The sequence below is a fragment of the Malus domestica genome, chromosome 02 (genome assembly GCF_042453785.1).
Source record: "Malus domestica chromosome 02, GDT2T_hap1".
Taxonomy (NCBI): domain Eukaryota; kingdom Viridiplantae; phylum Streptophyta; class Magnoliopsida; order Rosales; family Rosaceae; genus Malus; species Malus domestica.
Genome location: NC_091662.1, coordinates 3648732 through 3669830, shown reverse-complemented (window position 1 = coordinate 3669830; position 21099 = coordinate 3648732). Strand labels below are relative to the sequence as shown.

The following is a 21099-nucleotide window of genomic DNA, read 5'->3' as shown; positions in this document are numbered from 1 at the left end:
AACAATTTCCAAAGAAATTTATAGTACCTCAAAGTTCTATATAAGTCTTGAATTGGATTCTTGGTGAAGCAACTAGCTGATATATATATATATATATATATATATATATATATATATATATATATATATATATATTTTGTTTAAGTTCTATACAAATTACCAAATTCATGAATTGAATTGCAAAATGGGAACAAATTGCTAAATACCCTACAACCCCAAAATCTAGTATTTAGACACATGTTTTATTTTGGATTATGACATACAAGGTTAGAGATGAAAACTCTCCAAATTGGATAAGAACATCATCACCCTTCCCAATTATATAATACCTTTTTTTCTAATTTTTTTCTTTTCATTTTTTCCATATGTGAACAATATCATGCATAATTTCAAGGTGTTCATACTTGGTACAAATGTAATCGAAAATGTCTAACAAACAATTATACAAATATTTAATTGAAAAGTATACTCAGACAACCAATTTTTTTCCTTCAAAAATGGACTTTTACACACACAAAATAAATATTGTGGAAATTAATTTGGACCCATAAAATACGAATATCGTGCGAGAACGACTAAGAAAAACGAAAAATAATAATAAAATTAAGAAATTAAAAACAAAAGCCGTCCCATCCCATTTGACCAATAACCGAAAACAGAAGAGTATAATCCCAGCCGAGTAATAGACGGAGAAACGCGCGGGCCAATCGTGTAGGCCCCACTGACCCCACAAGACAAGACCAAGCTCCCCACTCGGTGTCTCTCTCTCTCTCTCTCTCTCTCTATCTCCTCCAGCTTAGTAACAGCAAAGCACAGACGAAGACGATGATCTCTCTCTCTCTCTCCTCCTAACCATGTTCTGAGGATTTCTTTTGCTCTGAATTTATGAAATATTAAATTTTTTAAAAGCAGGAGTAAAAAAAAGCAACAAAAATACCTTCTTTTAATTCCCGCAACCAAAAAAGCAGACGCTATCTGTCTGTGTTTGTCTCCCTCCCTCTCTCTCTCTCTCTCTGCTTTCTCCATTAAAACCATTCAACATTCTCTCTCTCTACTTTTTTGGAGAGAGAAAGTGGAAAAAGATCGAAGCTTTTCACTCGCCGGAGCCAGAAAGGACTATTACTCAGCTACCCATTTTCTTAAATTTTGCTTTTGATAAGTTCCCATTTTATTAGATTCGTTTGATTTACACAATGTCGGCTCCGGCGCCGTCGACCAACACAACCTCGCCGCCACCGCCCACAGCTCCGGCGCCTTCTGCGCCTACGCCGCCATCCTCCACCGCCCCGCCTCCTTCGACTCCGAGCGCACCGCCACCAGCGACCCCGAGCGCGCCACCACCAGCCACTTCGTCGTCACCACCACCACCGTCGTCGACCACACCCACACCACCATCGACGACTCCATCTCCGGCCTCTTCTGCATCCCCGCCGCCGCCGAAATCAACCACCCCATCACCTCCTCCGCCGAAATCAACCACCCCATCTCCTCCGCCGCCGACTTCTTCGGGTTCTACGCCTTCTACCCCCTCAAAGAGTCCTCCGCCTCCGCCAAAATCGTCTTCGTCGCCGTCACCGCCATCTTCAGGCTTGGAGTCGGGGGTGATAATTGGGATTGCCATTGGAGCTGTGGTGATCTTAGTGGTGCTGAGTCTTTGCTGCATTTTTTGCACTAAGAAGAAGAAAAGGAGAAGAAGAGATGAAGAGTATTATATGCCTCCGCCGCCGCCCCCTGGCCCCAAAGGTATCAACTTTCCCTTGTTTCTTTACATTTTCGATCTGGGTTTGTTGTTTTTAATTGAATTTAACTTGATTTCATTTGAAACATTTTGATTGCTCTGCATGTGGAATTTAATGACCATGATAATACTTTTCGGGTTTTTAAAGTTCGATTGAGTGAAAACTAAAAACGAAATGGTTATCAAACGGCAGCGGTCTTTGACTAAGATTCTTTGTGATTTTGGATCTGATCATAGTATTAGAAAAAACTCTTCCGCCGTTCTCCCTCCAATGTTGTCATTGACTTGCATTGTTGTCTATGTTTATCGTTCAATGTCCGAATTCGTGACATCTCCATGTCTGATTTTATGAACTAGTATGAAGTACTTGTGAATCTGGTAAAGCATGATATGTTCAGGGGTTATGGTTGTGCATATTACGTTACCGTATCGTGTTAAGCATCAAGTAGAAACATTTCCAGCCTGTAATACTGACTTGAGGTATGAATTTTAGTCTCAAATTTTTTAATATATTGTGTTCTTTTTTTCTTTTGTGGTTTGTCTTGTTGTTTTTGTTTCTGTCACTCATTAATTTATTCGAGTTTGAAAGAATGTGTTTCTGAGGAAGGTTTACCTTTGGTTGCCGGTGACTTCTCCATCTATTGCTGTGAATTATCCAATCGGAATTGAATACTGATTTCCGCGTGTTTGTTGGTATTTTCCAGTTGACCCATATGGTGGTCCGCCACATCAGTGGCAACAAAATGCTCCACCGCCTGGAAATCATGCAGTCAAAATGATGCCGAAGCCATCTCCGCCACCACCAGTAGCATCACGGCCACCACACTCACCACAATATAGGCCAAATCCGGTGGCACCACCACCACCTTTCACAAGCAGCAGTGGAGGTTCTGGTTCCAATTATTCAGCGGGTGATCTACCTTCACCACCACCTCCACCAGGCTATTCCTTGGGGTTCTCTAAAAGCACATTCACATATGAGGAACTAGCATTGGCAACTGAAGGCTTCTCGGATTCCAATCTTCTTGGTCAAGGTGGATTTGGATACGTACACAAAGGAGTCCTTCCGAATGGGAAGGAAGTAGCAATCAAGCAGCTGAAAGCTGGAAGTGGGCAAGGGGAGCGTGAATTCCAGGCAGAAGTTGAAATTATTAGCCGTGTGCATCACAGGCATCTTGTTTCACTGGTTGGATATTGCATGACTGGATCCGAGAGACTACTGGTTTATGAGTTTGTTCCCAATAATACTATGGAGTTTCACTTACATGGTAAGTTTGATTTTGCATCACATAATATTGAATTGATGATTAGAAACACCTTTATAATCAAAAGGAAGACAGTGAATTTATGTCTTTGTGGTTGATAGACCGTTGCTTGATTGTTTTATGCTGAACCTCTCATTAATGTGTCAATAGGATTCAAGTTACGAGTAGATGATATTTATCATTGTGATGTTGGTCCGTACTGGTTACAAGGATCTGATAGAATATTCGTATTGCAGGAAAGGGACGACCTACCATGGAATGGTCAACCAGACTAAAAATTGCTTTAGGGTCTGCAAAAGGACTAGCCTATCTTCACGAGGATTGTAAGTTATCCGAGTCTGTGCAGACACACAAGGCACTTGACAAAGAATTAATTTGAATTGGTCCTTGACATCGGAACTTTAGATTTTACATTTTAATAATCTGTACGTGTTATGCAGGTCATCCAAAAATTATTCATCGTGATATTAAAGCCGCTAATATACTTTTGGATTTCAAGTTTGAGGCAAAGGTATGGACTGCATAAATTTCTTATGGCTTTTTCAATATTTACAATTCTTAAAATAAAAGTTAAACTTACTGAATGGCAAGTCGTTGCCTGCCTGAGTTTTGTTATGGTTGATATAAGGGACCAGCTATTTCTGCGCCCTGTCAATTTGGCGGTTAAGTTATCTCAGTCAAAATATATTGGGTGTGATCATGTCAAGGAGTTTTTAGTTTTCTATATCTGAGATTCACCGTCTTTGGCTCAGGTTGCGGATTTTGGACTTGCCAAGCTTTCGTCTGATCTTAATACTCACGTTTCCACCCGAGTGATGGGAACTTTTGGGTAAGAGTTGTGAAACCCACTCCAATCATATTATAATTTCCAATGGACTTAGTTATCTTAACGATTTCAGTTTAAGATTGACCCAAAGTTTGACCACCATTTTATCAAAATTGAGTTCTCGAGATTGTAGTAAACGTTGTTTGGTGTCATGACCGGATTTCATCTTAGTTTAGCTTGTCTAGATCTATCACCGCATATTCAAGTTGCTTGCTAGATGTATATTTACCTATCATTCATGTTCTTACATGCTCGCTACCTTCAGGTATCTGGCTCCAGAATATGCTTCAAGTGGAAAACTCACAGACAAGTCAGATGTTTTCTCCTTTGGGGTTATGCTTTTGGAGTTGATTACTGGACGTCGACCTGTTGACGCATCTCGAACTTATGTGGAGGATAGTTTGGTTGAATGGGTGAGTAATAAGTCACTTTGTCTGTGAACAATGTGCATTGCGGTTGGTGTTTTTAGAGAATGATGACTAATGAGCATGTTCTGGCATTGTAGGCAAGGCCTGTGCTAACTCGAGCTTTGGAAGAAAGAAACTTTGATGGACTAGTAGATCCTAAGCTTCAGAATAGTTATGACCCCAACGAGATGGCTCGTATGGTTGCTTGTGCTGCAGCTTGCATACGTCATTCTGCACGGCGTCGACCACGAATGAGTCAGGTAAATTTTCTTCAGTAAGAGCTTAATCTTTCATGTTCCACGAGTGAATCTTTTAGATGTCATAGGTTTTAGTTGATCTGTCTCCATTGGAAGATTTTCAAGATCTACCAGGGTTCTGTAACGCGACTTCTGACTTTACTCAATACACACAGGTTGTCCGTGCTTTAGAGGGAGATGTTTCTCTGTCCGACCTCAACGAAGGAATCCAGCCTGGACAGAGCAATGTCTACAGTTCTTACGGGAGCTCAGACTATGACTCAAGCCAATACAAAGAGGACATGAAAAAGTTCAGAAAGATGGCATTGGGAAGCCAGGAGTACGGTGCTAGCAGCGAGTATAGCGCGCCTACCAGTGAATACGGTTTGTACCCATCCGGCTCAAGCAGCGGGGAAGGCCAAAGCCGCCAAACCACCCGAGAAATGGAGTTGGGAAGGATAAAGAAAAACAATCGCGGTTTTAGCAGCGGAGCCTCTTAAAACACCGCCAATGCACCAGTTTTTTTCCTGTAAAAATTCACCCCCTCCCCCCCCCCCCCCCCCTCTCTCTTTAATTCTTAACACTTTCTCTATATCACATCGATTTCAAGAACGGCTTGTTTGTGCACCAGTTCGATCTATTTTTCCCCTCCATTCGACGTATTCGAATTCTCGGCTTTTATAGTGTATTTAGCAGTGTTTATACAACAGTAACAAAGATTCTTATCCAATTCTTTTTATCTATGCTTCATCTTTCTTCTTACACATGTTTCCAAATATCTAACGATTTCTTAGCATTACAATTCTGCCATGCACAAATGGTCTCAAGTTGTGCTGGTTGCCAATTTTTCTTCAGTGTCGACAGGAACTCAACGTCGAAACATGTTTGACCGTTGAGTTATATTCAACGGTCCTCAGTCACTCAGTTTTGCTGCATCAAATTCCAGTAATCAAATATGTATTGGTTTTGCTGAATCAAATTCCGGTAATCAAATATGTATTCATACGTTGAGTGAGTGTGGTTACTCAAGACGGACAGTTTTGCAGGATCAAATTTAACAGTGAAACGCGTGTCGATACGTGGAGTGGGTGAAGTTGCTCAAGAAAAATGGGGACCATGAAAACCTTGGGAATTCGTGCAAGCTTTTGAATGATGGGTTTGGTTTGCTGAACGCCATTAAAAGCCAAGTCAATTTCCCCCTGAAACCCTAACCCTAGTGGAATCTCGCATCGCAGCTCACATGTCGAATACAAGAAAGGGAAAAACTGATCACCATTCACATGTATAATTAATCTCTGAGAAAGTCAAATAAAGTTGTTTTGGAGAAGAAAAATGGCCTCCACCACCAACCCATGCTTGTTCGCTGTGCGTGTGCTGTATTTGCACATGCCTACTTACTTATTTTATACCCCCCATCCGCCCTACCACTCTGGTGGGGACTGGCTACTGGCTAGGTTGTAGGGAAGGGACCTCCCTAAGGTACATGGAAATTTTAAAGGAAGTCTTAGCCAAGGTATAAAGTATCGATGATATTAGAAATATCGGTAGTTCAAAAACACGGAAATATCGATGGAAATATCGGGATATTATCGATATCGATAAAAATAATATGGAAACCACAAAAATTGTAAGAAAAATTTGGAAACTTTTATTGAAACTTTGCAGGATGATTATTTAGTCAATTATCTATTAGTTTATCACAAAAAAATGGAAGAAAATGCATTGCATGATGGATTTAACTGATTTAAGTTGATTATTTAGCGAGCTGGCAAACATTGTCAGTGTAGAAAATATGTAGTAATTAATGAAAGAAGTTTAAACACACCATAATCATTTATATATAATGAATTAGTACAATATTTTACACTTTATACATTGCATGGTAAGATACATGAGTGACTTAGTACCACATAGAGTTCCTATGAGGTTCAAAATTTTCACTATCTTCGTCATCTCTATGTGTAGAGTAAGTGTATTTTAGTATATTTTAACAAAAACATAAGTGATATGGTGGTCAAGGTGTTGAAGGAATAAAATGGGAAGGGTTCGAATCTCGTTGGTGTTTTTTTAAATATAGAAATTTATCCTAAATAATAAATATTAGCTTGCAAGCCTTACAGACATCTTAACGACCATATAAATATTACAGGTTGGATATGTAATCATAAACACATCTATAACGAGTTGGATAAAGCCCAGGTGTGTGGTTGACAAAGGAAGGGGTTCGAATCCCTTGGTTTTGTTTTATTTTATTTATTTATTTATTTTTATTTATTTATTTTTTATTGGGGAAGAACCTTTCCGAAGAAAGGAGACAATTTTTTTTGGGGAAGAACTTTTTTGTTTTCTGTCCCCTACCTGAGACCCCATTTCTTTCTTCTTCTCTTTCTTTCTTTCTCTGCACACTTTCTTCTCTCTCGAAACCTCTCATCACTCTCACTCTCTCTCCCGTGATTACCCTAGTACACGGCACCCACACCATCGTTCCGTAGATGGCATCACCATCAAAACCTCGTCTTTCTCTCTTTTCCTCTTGTCTTTGCAAGATCGACGAAACCCAGAAACCTCCGGCAAGTTTTCTTCATTTTCTCCGGTTAGGTAAGCTTCGGGTTTAACTCTATTCCTTCTAGTTGAAGCTTGGGTGTGTGTTATTAAGTGTTATACTCGTAATTTTCCAAGGTTTTGGAACGAGATTAGGTCGAGGGAAAGCTCACCCAACTCCGACGAACCCTTAACTGTTGAGGAGCTTTCCGAACACCTTCGGCCATTTCACGGCGAACCAAGGGTATAAACTTACTCCTCTCTCTTTCCTCTTCACGTTGGTAATTAGATCGGAGTCTAAGGTTTGCATTTGTAATCGGCCGGAGCTGTAGAAGCTCCGACGTTCTTTTCCGATTTGCACATATCCAAAATATCGCGATATTATCGATATTATCAATAATATCGCGATATTTTGACGAAAACTCATTGGATAACCATTAAAATATCGGTAACGCAAAAAACCGATATTATCGGCATTTAAGACCTTGGTCTTAGCAAAACACTCGTGTTACTGTTCATTTTTAACATTAACGACATTTTTACTCTAAAATGTCATTCCTGATACTATTCACTAACAACATCTTTTTGTCATTTTGATTAAAAATCAAAGCTTTCAAGTCATTTTTATTAATTTTCCTAATTTTGAACCACAAACCGGATTAACTCTCCAGTAGGACAACTTCACCTTGTCATGTTATTTGTAAGAGGAGATTATCTCGCAACTAACACGTAGTTTTTAGTAATATTATTTGTATAATAAATATTCGCCACATTTTTATTAAGTGTACCACTTGTTCAATAAATATTTGTGTCACATGATGTCTTCGGTTATGAGTTTATCTCGTATAGAAGAGGTTCCGGTGTATGCACAGCCGTATGCCGCCTTTTTTATACGAGTCCTGGTCATACCAAACTAGGAAGGGAGTCATATATGTGGCTGCACAGACAGGTGGTCCGAAGGTCACACGTTATGTTCTCTATTTGAAGAGGAGCCTTCACAAGTTTGGGGTTGGTGTGACTCAAATGCAAGATATCCCCCTTGTTTGCGCGAAATAACCTTCATAGGACGTGGTCAAACAATCTTGTTGAAGATTTTCTCGAACAACATAATATACACGAAACCGAGTACGGTTTGGCATTGGGAAGGTGCATTCCCCTCAAACGTTAAAATATCGGAAAATAGTTGCTTGTAGTTCGTTTACGGTTCATAATATCAACAAGAAAGGTTATCAAAATTCTTGCCTAATACTCATGATTAGCATAAATACAAATAGATTAAAGAAAATCAAAATTTGTTTGTATCAAATTCCTTACAACAACCAAACTTTATCCCCCACCAAGTGGGATAAGCTGTATAAATCCTAGAATGCTATTGCGCTTAGTTTTGCGCCAACTCTTCTGTTACCTCCAAGACTCTTGTATTTGTGAATTCACGTTACAAAAAAAAAAAAAAAAAAAAAAAAATCATCTGGAACTACAAATTAGAATACCGACCGGAACCAGATCATTTCCTTCGCCACCGGCGTTTCTGTCGGATTCGCCAAAAGCTCAAAAATGCCAAAAGACCTACAAATAGTAGCCAAGCAATTCACGAGTAAATGACGATCCGAAAAACCAGTATGGTTGCAGGAACAAACCAATGAGTAGAACTAAATGATCACTTACCAATTGCAAGAACGGTTACAGGAACATACCAATGAGTAGGAACTAACACAGGCATGTCAAGCTGCAGGAAGGATTACAGGAATCTCTCAGCGTCATGTAACCATGTTATAGTATGATAGTGACAGTAAAAGGAATAGCGGAAAATATCGTTTTCTAACCATTCTGGCTTACCTCGTCCCCATAGAACAGGCCCAAGTATCCCAAAGGATCACTTCTATTTTCCACGGCCAACTGGGTGTGCTTCGAATTTGAAAATGGTGAAAGGTATAGAAAAGCGAAGCAAGAGGCGAAGAAAGCTGTGAGAGAAGCTAAGTTAGCGGCTTATGACGATATGTATAAGCGACTAGATACCAAAGAAGGAGAGTTGGATATCTATAAACTAGCTAGAGCAAGGGAAAAGAAGACAAAAGACCTAAACCAAGTGAGGTGCATCAAGGATGAGGATGGAAAGGTTCTTGCTACAGAGAACGCGGTTAAAGACAGATGGAAAGATTATTTTCATAATCTTTTCAATGAAGGACATGAAAGGAGTGCTTCTTTAGGGGAGTTGAGCAACTCAGAAGAGTGTAGAAACTACTCTTTTTATCGTAGAATCCGGAAGGAAGAAGTGGGTGTAGCTTTGAAGAAGATGAAGCATAGAAAAGCAGTAGGCCCAGACGATATACCAATCGAAGTGTGGAAAGTTTTGGGAGAGACAGGTATAACATGGCTCACTGACCTTTTCAATAGGATTTTGAAAACGAAGAAGATGCCGAATGAGTGGCGAATGAGCACTTTGGTGCCTATCTACAAGAATAAAGGCGATGTACAAAATTGCATGAACTATAGGGGAATTAAGCTAATGAGTCATACAATGAAGCTCTGGGAGAGAGTCATTGAGCATAGATTGAGGCAAGAGACACGGGTTTCGGACAACCAATTCGGGTTCATGCCAGGGCGCTCAACCATGGAGGTAATCTATCTCTTACGAAGATTGATGGAAAGATATAGAGATGGGAAAAAGGATTTACACATGGTCTTTATAGATTTGGAAAAAGCGTATGATAGGGTCCCAAGAAACATTCTTTGGAGGATTTTAGAGAAGAAAGGAGTACGAGTAGCATATATCCAAGCTATACAGGATATGTATGAAGGAGCAAAGACTGCCGTAAGAACTCATGAAGGACAAACCGAAAGCTTTCCCATAACTGTAGGATTACATCAAGGCTCATCCTTAAGTCCTTACCTTTTTGCGTTGGTAATGGATGAGTTAACAGGACATATTCAAGGTGATATTCCTTGGTGTATACTTTTCGCAGACGATATAGTGTTGATAGATGAAACTCAGGAAGGGGTAAATGCAAAGCTTAACCTTTGGAGAGAAGTGTTGGAATCTAAAGGTCTTCGCCTAAGCCGATCAAAGACAGAATATATGGAGTGCAAGTTTAGTGCAAATGGAGGCCAAAACGAGTTAGGGGTGAGGATCGGAGATCAAGAAATACCAAAGAGCGACCGTTTTTGTTACCTATGATCTATCTTGCAAAAGAACGGAGAATTAGATGGAGATCTCAACCATAGAATACAAGCTGGATGGATGAAGTGGAAGAGTGCATCCGGCGTGTTGTGTGACCGCCGTATGCCACTGAAGCTCAAGGGAAAATTTTATAGGACGGCAATAAGGCCGGCGATGCTGTATGGCACAGAATGTTGGGCGGTGAAGCATCAACACGTACACAAAATGGGTGTAGCGGAGATGAGGATGCTTCGTTGGATGTGTGGGCACACGAGAAAGGATAAGATTAGGAATGAGGATATCCGGGGTAAAGTAGGAGTAGCCGAAATTGAAGGAAAGATGAGAGAAAATCGGTTACGGTGGTTTGGACATGTGCAAAGAAGGCCTACTGACGCTCCGATTAGAAGATGCGACTATGGGACAGAGGTTCAGGGCCGAAGGGGCAGATGAAGACCTAGGAAAACTTTGGAAGAGACCCTAAGAAAAGACTTAGAGTACTTGGATCTAACGGAGGACATGACACAGGACAGAACACAATGGCGTTCTAAGATTCATATAGCCGATCCCACTCAGTGACTTGGATTTTCCAAGTCTCCAACCGAGAAGTTTTCCTCACTCGGGAAATTAAGGGAACACTACCTCAACCTATATGCTCCACTCACAAAGCTTCAACATACAAGCTTCAACAAAAGAAAATTCAAAGAACTTAGCGAAGAAGACTTTGGTGTATTTAACACAATACGTTGAAATGAATGAAAGCTTATTTATTGATATCCCCGATAAGTTACAAATATGTACATATACTTGAGTCAAAATAAACAAACAAGAGGGAGCCTTCACAAAGGTTGCTTAGGAGAAGTCTCAGCAGTCGGTAGAGCCCCAAAAAGAGAAGGCACCGGAGGGGGATCATTCGGAGCCTCAGTATTGGACAAAACCCTAGAAGGGGGAGGCATCAGAGATTGATCATTTGGAGCTTCATTACGCGGTACAGCCCCAGAAGACGAAGGCAATAAATGCCTTTGGAACAAACCCACAAATCTCTGATGATCAAGTAAAACCTGACCATCAGATTCCTTCATCTGGTCAAGCTTCCTCTTCATGTTTCTAGCATAGTCATGTGCGAGCCGGTGCAACTGTTTATTCTCATGCTTGAGCCCTCTAATCTCCTGTTTGAGACTCATCACTTCAGCCGCCAATGATTCAACTTGGCGGGTTCGAGCAAATAGGCGTTGGGCCATATTAGACACAGAACCTGCACATTGAACACTGAGCGCCAGAGAATCCTTAACAGACAACTCATCAGACCGTTTGGAAAGTATTCTGTTATCTTTGGGAGTGAGAAGGTTCCTGGCCACTACCGCAGCGGTCATATCATTCTTCATCACGGAATCCCCAACGGTAAGAGGACCAGTAGGGGAGACGAAGGATGGGCGCCATATGTTGTCTGGAGAAGGCGGGGCTGCCTCTTCAACAAGGTTCAAGTCAAAACGACGGTCGGAGGGGCCATACATTTTCAAAGGTGTTGAAGAGAGAAGAGGTCGGACAAATCAAGATCTTAGAAGTGCAAGAATGGAGCTTCTACTGGTGGATATTCAAGTGTGCTTTGGAACGTAATGTCAGCCCCTATAAAAATCTGCACTCGACGAAGCTTCAGAAATCGAAGAGGCGTTTGCTTTCTCAAAAGCTGGGCTGCTCAGAGACCACGAGGGTCGATCTCAGAAATCGAAGAGGTGTTTGCTTTCTCAAAAGCTGGGCTGCTCAAAGACCACAAAGGCCGATCTCAGAAATCGAAGAGGCTTGCTTTCTCAAAAGCTGGGCTGCTCAGAGACCACGATGGCCGATTTCAGAAATCGAAGAGGCACCTACTTTTCCAGCCTTGTCAGCACCTGTCACACGCACACTCAGCTTTGCGGAAATTATGGGCATTCTGTCGAAGATTTCTGGCGAAGTAGAAAGCACATGAATCGTACTGTTCAATCACCCACTTCCCACACGCAACAGTAGCTCATGGGTACCACAGATAACTTTGCCAAAGTTCTCTGACAAAGTTGAGACACGTGAAGCTTGCAGCTCCCACTACATCGCTCTGACCAAGAAGGGTAAAAGAATTGCAAAGAAACAACACTAACAAAGTTTAGACACATAAATTTTGAAGGTCTAGCTACCATATTATTACCCACAAGGGTAAAGGAACAGTACCACTGCTGGATAATTGGAAAGTCTCGGTGTGTCAACCTCTGTGCTTCGTGGCAAGGTAGACTAGCAAACATGCCCAACCTTTACTCACATTCGAGAAAACACTCCTAACAAGATTGCTTGCTCCAAAATCGAAGAGGCACCGCCCTCCGAATCTCGAGAGCCAGACTCCCAACATGATTACTTTCTCAAAAATCGAAGAGAAGGTAAAGGAACAGTACCACTGCTGGATAATTGGAAAGTCCCTGTGTGTCAACCTTTGTGCTTCGTGGCAAGGTAGACTAGCAAACATGCCCAACCTTTACTCACATTCGAGAAAACACTCCCAACAAGATTGCTTGCTCCAAAATCGAAGAGGCACCGCCCTCCGAATCTCGAGAGCCAGACTCCCAACATGATTACTTTCTCAAAATCGAAGAGAGGGTAAAGGAACAGTACCACTGCTGGATAATTGGAAAGTCCCTGTGTGTCAACCTCTGTGCTTCATGGCAAGGTAGACTAGCAAACATGCCCGACCTTTACTCACATTCGAGAAAACACTCCCAACAAGATTGCTTGCTCCAAAATCGAAGAGGCATGACCCTCCGAATCTCGAGAGCCAGACTCCCAACATGATTACTTTCTCAAAAATCGAAGAGACACCGCTCTCCGAATCTCGAGAGCCAGACCCCCAGCAGGATTGCTTTCTCAAAAATCGAAGAGGCATCGTTCTCCGAATCTCGAGAGCCAGACCCCCGACAGGTCTGTAATCTTCACACGCAACATCAGCTTTCCAGATACCACAAACCACTTTTTCAAAGTGCTCTGACAGAATTAAAACATGTGAAGCTGACAGCTCCCACTACCGTGCTATAACCAAGCAGGGTAAAGGAATAACATTATTACTTGATGTTAGGGAGACTCCTATATATGTCGACTTCCATCCCTAACGGACAGGCAGACCTGCAAAAATGCTTAACCATTTCTCTTATCTGAGAGGGCACTCCCAACAAAGCCTTTCGAAATATTCAGCTTTCTTTCCCCCCGATAATACATCTGTAAACAAGCTATACTAGAGCAAGAATATCTCATATCATCAGGGTTAAAAGCAAGAGTATCCCATATCATGCTTTTTCCCTGTCTTTTCCTTTGGCCTTGTTCTTACCTGCAAGACAAGGAGAAAGAGAGCAATCAGTCAGCACTTAGAATCAAGCTTCCAGCCAGGAACTGACTGCCTGGAACCCCTTACCTGATTACTTACCTGGCATTGCTCTCGAGTCCTCATCTTCAACATCTTATGCTTCCAGGGAAGATACCGCATCTGCCTGAGGAACAGATAGGGCAAGTGAGAAGGATACAAGGAAGCATGTGGAGACAAGCGTAACAGCACACGTGCCGATACATCCACTACTCTATCAAAAGCAAAAGTATCCCATATCAGCAGGGTCGAACGTACTCTAGATTTGATGGACTTGTTTTGACCCTCAAATTCTTCAGTCAGCCTTATACTCTGGAGGAAACCAGAAAACCCTCCAGCCCAGTTCAAGAATAAGCCTGTGGAAAGTTACTTCTTCAAAAGCAAAAGTATCCCATATCATCTCTCCTCATTTTTCTTCTCTTTATCCTTCATGCTGCCTGCAAGATAGGGAGAATGTGAACAATCAGCCGGAGCTCTGATTGCTTACCTTGTCTGTCACCTCTTTTAGCAGATCCCCCAGCTCGGCGACTTGGGGGACTCCTACTACATGGTTTGTATCTCGCTTGACCAAGCATGAAACTACAAGTAAGCTTCAAGTGAAATTGATACATTACCTTGTGCATCTCCACCAGTTACAGATACCACCCCTGGATGGAGGAAGAGTACTTCCAGAGAAGATGCCACATCTACCTATGAGACAGATAAGGCAAGTCAAGACGATACCACACTCCGGTACTTAGAAGTTTCGTGGCTACGAGATCATTCTCCCACAATATTTCCTAATGTCATTTGTACTAAATCATTCACTTGTACTCAAATGAGAGCTTGAACCTATGTACTTGTGTAAACCCTTCACAATTAATGAGAACTCCTCTATTCCGTGGACGTAGCCAATCTGGGTGAACCACGTACATCTTGTGTTTGCTTTCCTATATCTATCCATTTATATACTTATCCACACTAATGACCGGAGCAATCTAACGAAGATCACAAAAAGTGACCGTTTTCGCTACCTAGGATCTATCTTGCAAGAGAACAGAGAATTAGATGGAGATCTCAACCATAGAATACAAGCTGGATGGATGAAGTGTAAGAGTGCATCCGGCGTGTTGTGTGACCGTCGTAGGCCACTGAAGCTCAAGGGAAAATTTTATAGGACAGCAATAAGGCCAGCGATGTTGTATGGCACAGAATGTTGAGCGGTGAAGCATCAACGTACACAAAATGGGTGTAGCGGAGATGAGGATGCTTCGTGGGATGTATGGGCACACGAGAAAGGATAAGATTGGGAATTATGATATCCGAGGTAAAGTAGGAGTAGCCAAAATTGAAGGAAATATGAGAGAAAATCGGTTCCGGTGGTTTGGACATGTGCAAAGAAGGCCTACTGACGCTCTGGTTCGAAAATGTGACTACGGGACAGAGGTTCGGGGCCGAAGGAGTAGAGGAAGACCTAGGAAAACTTTGGAAGAGACCCCAAGAAAAGACTTGAGTACTTGGATCTAACGGAGGACATGACACAAATGAGCGCAATGGCGTTCTAGGATTCATATAGCCGACCCCACTTAGTGGGAAAAGGCTTTGTTGTTGTTGTTGTTGTGGCTGTAGAATTTAAACCTCTATCCAAGTCAACCACAGAATAGCCCGGTAATCTTCTGTTTGTTCCCCTGACCTGTGAACTGTAACCTTTAGTCCCCCAGATTTCAAATACGGAGTCACTTCCACACATCAATTCCCTTCCCATAACAGCAGAATATGTAGAAAAATTCACGTCAGTCCTACGAGATGGTAATTGGTTGTCTTCTATATGTAAAGGTGAACTTTGTTTAACCGAGTTTGAGAAAAGCACGGGATCTTTGATGTTTCCACCGGTGAAATCTAATATTTTCCTCAAGAGCCAATAACAATTCGTCACCATGTGACTGCTGTCCAAACAGTTAGAATCTCCATAGACTACAACACGACCTTCACCCGCCTCCACAAGACCAAGAATGGGAGAATCTGCCTACATTTATCAACAGCCATCCTAATCAATATCGCATGAATCATGATTGAGTTCGATTATGAAAAAAAAGGGAGAAAAAGTGAATAAGTAGCCTTTGAGCTCACCGTGGTCATCTCAGGAGTCCGAAGTACATTTTGAGTAGCCCCACTCTCAGAGCTATCAACGAAAGGGAACTTGTGCACATAACCACCTCGTGGAAACCTCACAATATCCGTTCCAGATGCATATCGACTATGCTCACCATTAATAGAAAAATCACCATTCAGAATCTTATCTCCAAATGCAATCCCAAATGGAGCTAAAAGGTCATTCAACGCAGGAACATTTGCGCCACCAGTGACTGGAGTCCACCAGCTCCGTGTGTTATCATCAAAGAATCTCATCTTCACCATTGTGTCCACATTATACCATTCAGAAAACACCACTAATCCCAGTCCAGAATTAAGAACATCGTCTCGAAGCTTTTCAATCTCATCCTGAAAGTACTCTTCTTCAAGATCTACAAGAAGAAGGGTCCCATACCGGAGAGCATCAAAGCAAGTAAATGGCGAACCGAGTGTTTCGACATAATACCCAGCGTCTCGTAACATGTTGAACATAATGTGAAAATTCGTATGCAGGTGATCCCCATGCCAATCAAGAATGTCATTACGGACATCCAAAGAATCTCTAGGGATATAACCTGGAGGGTATTTAATATTGTGAAACTGATCCCACAAAACTCGTTTCGATCTTGGTGGAGTTGGGACAATTTTCAATTTCAACTGAAGCACACAAGTACTCATCTGACGATCCGTCTCTCCTAGAGCTGGAGGACTGTATACCCTAAGAGTAACATTGCCTCCTATCTCTCCAGAAAATTGTGCCCCTTCTTCCTTAATTTGCATGTGAAGTGCTAAATAACCAGTCCAAGGCCAAATAACTTCAGAATAAGTAAAGTGAATGCTTAGAAGATTCCCTACATCATCTGAAGGATGCCATGTCGGTGGACTTTCAACGTAGCCTATTACACCCATCCCATTTAGAATGGTGGCATTAAAGATAACAGGCATGGCACCTGCATAAAGGGGCTGACGACAGAAGGGCCAAGAGTAAGGACAATCCGTATAATCAAGAGTGCTAGGGAAGATGCTGGCACGAGGTTGGTAACTCTTGAGGATTTCATATGATTCTAACCTGACCAAAAAGTCTAAAATTAAAACTAAAAACCATAAATGCCAATGCTGGAGCAGCTGGACATTAAGGCAAAAAGCAAGAGGCCTATAAATCAGGAGGACTTACAGATCAACCCTGCCTGCACCCTGCTCAAACATATTCGGACCAGAAAGCTTCGCAGCACCCTGAACTAGTGCTTGTTTCATGCTTGCTGGATTTAAAATATCCTTCCTATTGCTCACAGGGATAACACTGACAAGAAGACATACCATACCAGCAACCACAGGACTTGCCACACTTGTGCCTGATAAGCTTTTACAGCCTGTACTGATCTTGGATCCCATGATGTCCCGTCCATATGCAACAACATCTGGCTTCACCCGACCATAACTGTACGGAGAATACTGAAATAGTTCATGATTTGCACATTCAATGTTATAACAAAGATTATACTGCTAAAAGAATAACAAATGATTGGATAAGTCTCAAGAACAGTTAAAAACCTCAGGAAAGGAAAAAATAAAGCAATTGCAATAAGCAGTACGAAAAAAAAGATATTAGATTACCCATGAGGCATCTCCCATGTACTCATGCCACGTGACGAGAAAGAAGCAATGTGGTCACTGTAGTCAATGCCACCAACACCAATGATATCACTTTGGTCTGCTGGATTGTTTAGAGTTCCATAAAGTGGTCCGTCATTTCCAATTGCCGAAACCATAATTATGTTGTTTGCAGTTATTTCCCAGACCTGGTGAAATGAGCAGAACAAAGCTAAGCAAAATATGTTTCATGATTCAAAAGCATAAGTATAATATATGCCCACAATCATCTGAGTGCAATCGCTGATGGAGATCCAAAGCCACCACACTAAGGTTCTATACACAACATGGAAAACTAACAAAGAAGCCTTACCTTCTCTACAAATGGGAGGTCCAAGTAATCAGGTCCACCTATACTCAGATTTAGCACATCCATATTGGTTGCAATTGCATAGTTGAAAGCGTCAAGGAACCATGATGTGTATGATACCTGCAATAAGCTGAATACAAGCTTCTCATTTTCATAAGGATTCGACGTGATCATGGAGTGCCGGCTGTCGACTACCTGACGCCCTCCCCCTCCTCCTTTATCCGGGCTTGGGACCGGCCATGTAAGACATAGGCGGAGTACTTCAAATAGCAGGTTAACTTATATATCATAGGTGATAGGCCAATACAAAGTTTCCGAAATCTAGCCTCCAATCCTTTCTTCCAAAAATGAGAACAAATATAGTAATATTTATGAATCAACAATGCATATATGTGCAACGCAAAAAACACACTTCACCCACCAATGGGATAGAACGTGAAATATGAATGTAAATTTGTGTTTTTCCCTTGGTATGCGATTCTATTCTAGTCACAATGTCATGTCAATAATTCTTCAAATGTCTGATGTCATTACCTGTGCATCTGTAAACACACGAAAAGCATAAATCTCTGTGTCAGGAGCATAACCAAGACACTCTGCATCTACTCCAGCAATAACACCAGCAACAAATGTCCCATGCCCAAGATTGTCATTTAAAGTATCTTCATTTGTCCAGTTTGTGCGCTCCTGCATAATTGCTCAAAATTTAAAACCAGTATAGCACAGAGAATTTTTTTTTGGAATCAAACAAACATGTATTAAGGTAAATAATGCCGATTAACCAACTGCAAAAACACACAATGGAAAAAGACTCCAACCTTTTTTCCCACAATAAATTACCTTGATATTACGAAAATGCGGGTGATTAGCTCGAATTCCAGTGTCAAAGATGGCCATTTTGACATTTGCACCAGTATAACCTTTTTCCCAAAGGGACTCAGCCCCAAACAATGAAGTAACTTGAGATCTCTGCATGAATAAAAGTGACCAAAGAGGGTGAATTAAGAATAAACACAAGGGAAATATTCAGGAATCAAAACAGCCGATTTTTGAGACACATAAAAAATGGCTTCTCCAGGTCAATATACATAAGTATCAGTGAGAAAAACAAAATGCTGTATTCAATATTCCTTCGATTATCGCGTTAGAAATCGTAATGTGATTTTGGTAGTTTAAGAAATTGGCGCTCTGCATTATAAGCTTCCACTGCAACACCATACAAAACAAAAACAGAGCACAACGCCATTTTGTTTTCGGAATCATTAACACCCCTGAAAACTGAATTACGAAAAACTTGTAACTTGCTCAACCTAATATGATAAACGACCATTAAAAACATAAAAGTACCAACTTCAAGTTTCTTACTTTTCCCAAAACTTCACACAAAAGCACCAAAAACCCACCTGAGACATGAGCTGCCTTCTCCAGCGAATCGAAGAATTGCTTGTGGCGGAGTAAAACGCATCGCCGCCGGCTTCACTGAACGACATCCCCGTCAAAATCTTCCCCGGCCGCTTCTTCCCATCGACAAAAGCCCCAACTCTGTCCCTTTTCCCCTCAGCAAGCAAACCCCTTCCATACCTCACATCCGCATTCACATCCTTCACCATTCCCAAGCTCCTAATTTCCGAAAATACCCTTTCTTTCGCCGAGTCTTCAATCCAAACCAACCCGAAATCCGTCGGATACTTCTTCGCCGGGTTGTTCCTCTCGATCCAATCCCACCCATCGGATCGCACACCCGATTTCAAATACTCTCGGAGCTCCTCCGCCCTCCTGTACTCCACAAATCGAACGACGTACCTTTGGCGGTTGGCCTGGGGACGCCACGAATTTGGGGGAAGGTTTCGGCTTAGGGTTGGGGAATTATGGGGTCTGAAATGGAGGAGAGAGATGGAGATGGAAACTGAAATGGAGATCACGACGAAGAGGATAGAGAGTGATGACGTGGCGGCGCGAGGAGGAGGAGCGGTCATGATGACGGCGGCGCTATAGAGATTGGCGGAGCTGAGGACTCAGGACTCATTGATTTGGCGGGAAAGGTCTCGCATCGGAGAAAGAAAATTCGGGTCGCTCCAGAGAATCTCTGTGAATCTTCAGTTTTAACTTGTCTCTTGTTTTCTTTGTCTTTTCACCGCGTACGTAAATAATAAAATAATACAGATTTTTGCAGCAATCATTTTTTATTCATATCTGGTCATCAATTCTTTCTTTTGGTAGAACGGCCCATCAAATTTTTATTTTTGATAGAATGGCCCTTAACTTTTGGCTCTTATTTTTGCCCCGTAGCTCCGTTAGTTCATCATGTGATTTCAGTTATAACGATTTTATTCTTTGTATTATGGTATCTCACATGTAATTCAAGGACACATCCAAATTCTTGTCTAAACACGTTCAAGGGTATTAGAGAATCTTCGAGATTTATTTATCTATTTCTCCTCTCATTTTCACATTAGGCTTGATTGAAGGACTGTGATTTATCTAAAATTCAGTTTGAATAAACATTAAATGAAATTTGATAAAAAAATATATACAATGTTGTAAAATTGTGAGAATGAATGCCCACAGTGAGGAAGATTTGAAAATAGTGATGTATTTGTTGTTGTGTAATGTTTTCAAAAGTGGCAATCATTTCATTTGTTTGGTTTGTCACGGATGTTGCTATATATAAAGAGCACTCCCGTGTGTGATCACAATAGACACTGCAAAAGAAAAGAACTAAAAGCAATAATATCAGTATCCCTCACTTCCTCTTTTTACCTGTAATCATTTTGTGTTGTAGTTACGAAACTAAACAGTGTGATATTTTGTACCCGCTTCGTTTCTGCCCCTAACAAAGATTATCGCTCTAACTTTTATCTATTTATAACATACAAATTGTAGTCCCTATCGAGCCTAATGTAAATATCTCAAAAAGACATAGCGTCTCAATTGGATGAAAATTTTGATGTGGTCTAGAATTGTAAGGGTACCAAACTAGGATAAAATCACTAGAATTGTAAACCACGTAGACTAAATTGGAAAACGGGAAAATGACAAGGACGAAAGTAAATTTGGCCTTATTTTTGTTTTTAATTGTTTGTTTAAACGCTGCGTTTCGATAACGACGGCTCTGTACAGTACAACCGCTGCCTCCATCTCCAACGCTATCTGTGAAAAGAGCAAAATCCAATCAAAGCTTGAAGTAATTTGAGAAGTAAAACAGTGACTTTTACGGATGTAAGCGTGTTCATAAACTTAATTGTTGTACCTTCTGATAACTGATAACTACTGCAGCCAACTTTTCGTTTGACTATAGTCTAAAGATTTCTGAATATGTTTAAGAAATTTCTTTGATATTGCTGCCCGCAGCTCGGATATGCTGTTATTGATACAGAGATTCTTAGTCAATCAGAAATCGAGGATATATGCATGTCAAAGTTTACTGCCTTGGTTTTGAAGGTACATCGGATTTTACCATACAAGTTGTTCGGTGTTATAGTTA

At 41.2% G+C, this 21099-nt stretch overlaps 2 protein-coding genes across 2 annotated transcripts; one reads left to right on the top strand and one right to left on the bottom strand.

The window, feature by feature from the left end:
* The first annotated feature begins 698 nt into the window (after window positions 1–698).
* Window positions 699–5234, top strand: LOC103418023 (proline-rich receptor-like protein kinase PERK1). The gene is made up of 8 exons (XM_008356180.4): window positions 699–1743; window positions 2443–3006; window positions 3240–3326; window positions 3444–3514; window positions 3756–3832; window positions 4095–4242; window positions 4335–4496; window positions 4649–5234. Exons 1-8 carry the CDS (start codon window positions 1194–1196, stop codon window positions 4970–4972), a joined length of 1983 nt encoding a protein of 660 aa, XP_008354402.3. The 5' UTR covers window positions 699–1193; the 3' UTR covers window positions 4973–5234.
* Window positions 5235–14954: 9720 nt separating this feature from the next.
* Window positions 14955–19727, bottom strand: LOC103406901 (subtilisin-like protease SBT6.1). The gene is made up of 8 exons (XM_029109819.2): window positions 19019–19727; window positions 18456–18584; window positions 18150–18302; window positions 17619–17735; window positions 17270–17454; window positions 16830–17093; window positions 15653–16724; window positions 14955–15548 (listed from the first exon to the last, which is right to left on the bottom strand). Exons 1-8 carry the CDS (start codon window positions 19589–19591, stop codon window positions 15084–15086), a joined length of 2958 nt encoding a protein of 985 aa, XP_028965652.1. The 5' UTR covers window positions 19592–19727; the 3' UTR covers window positions 14955–15083.
* Between the last annotated feature and the right edge of the window lie 1372 nt (window positions 19728–21099).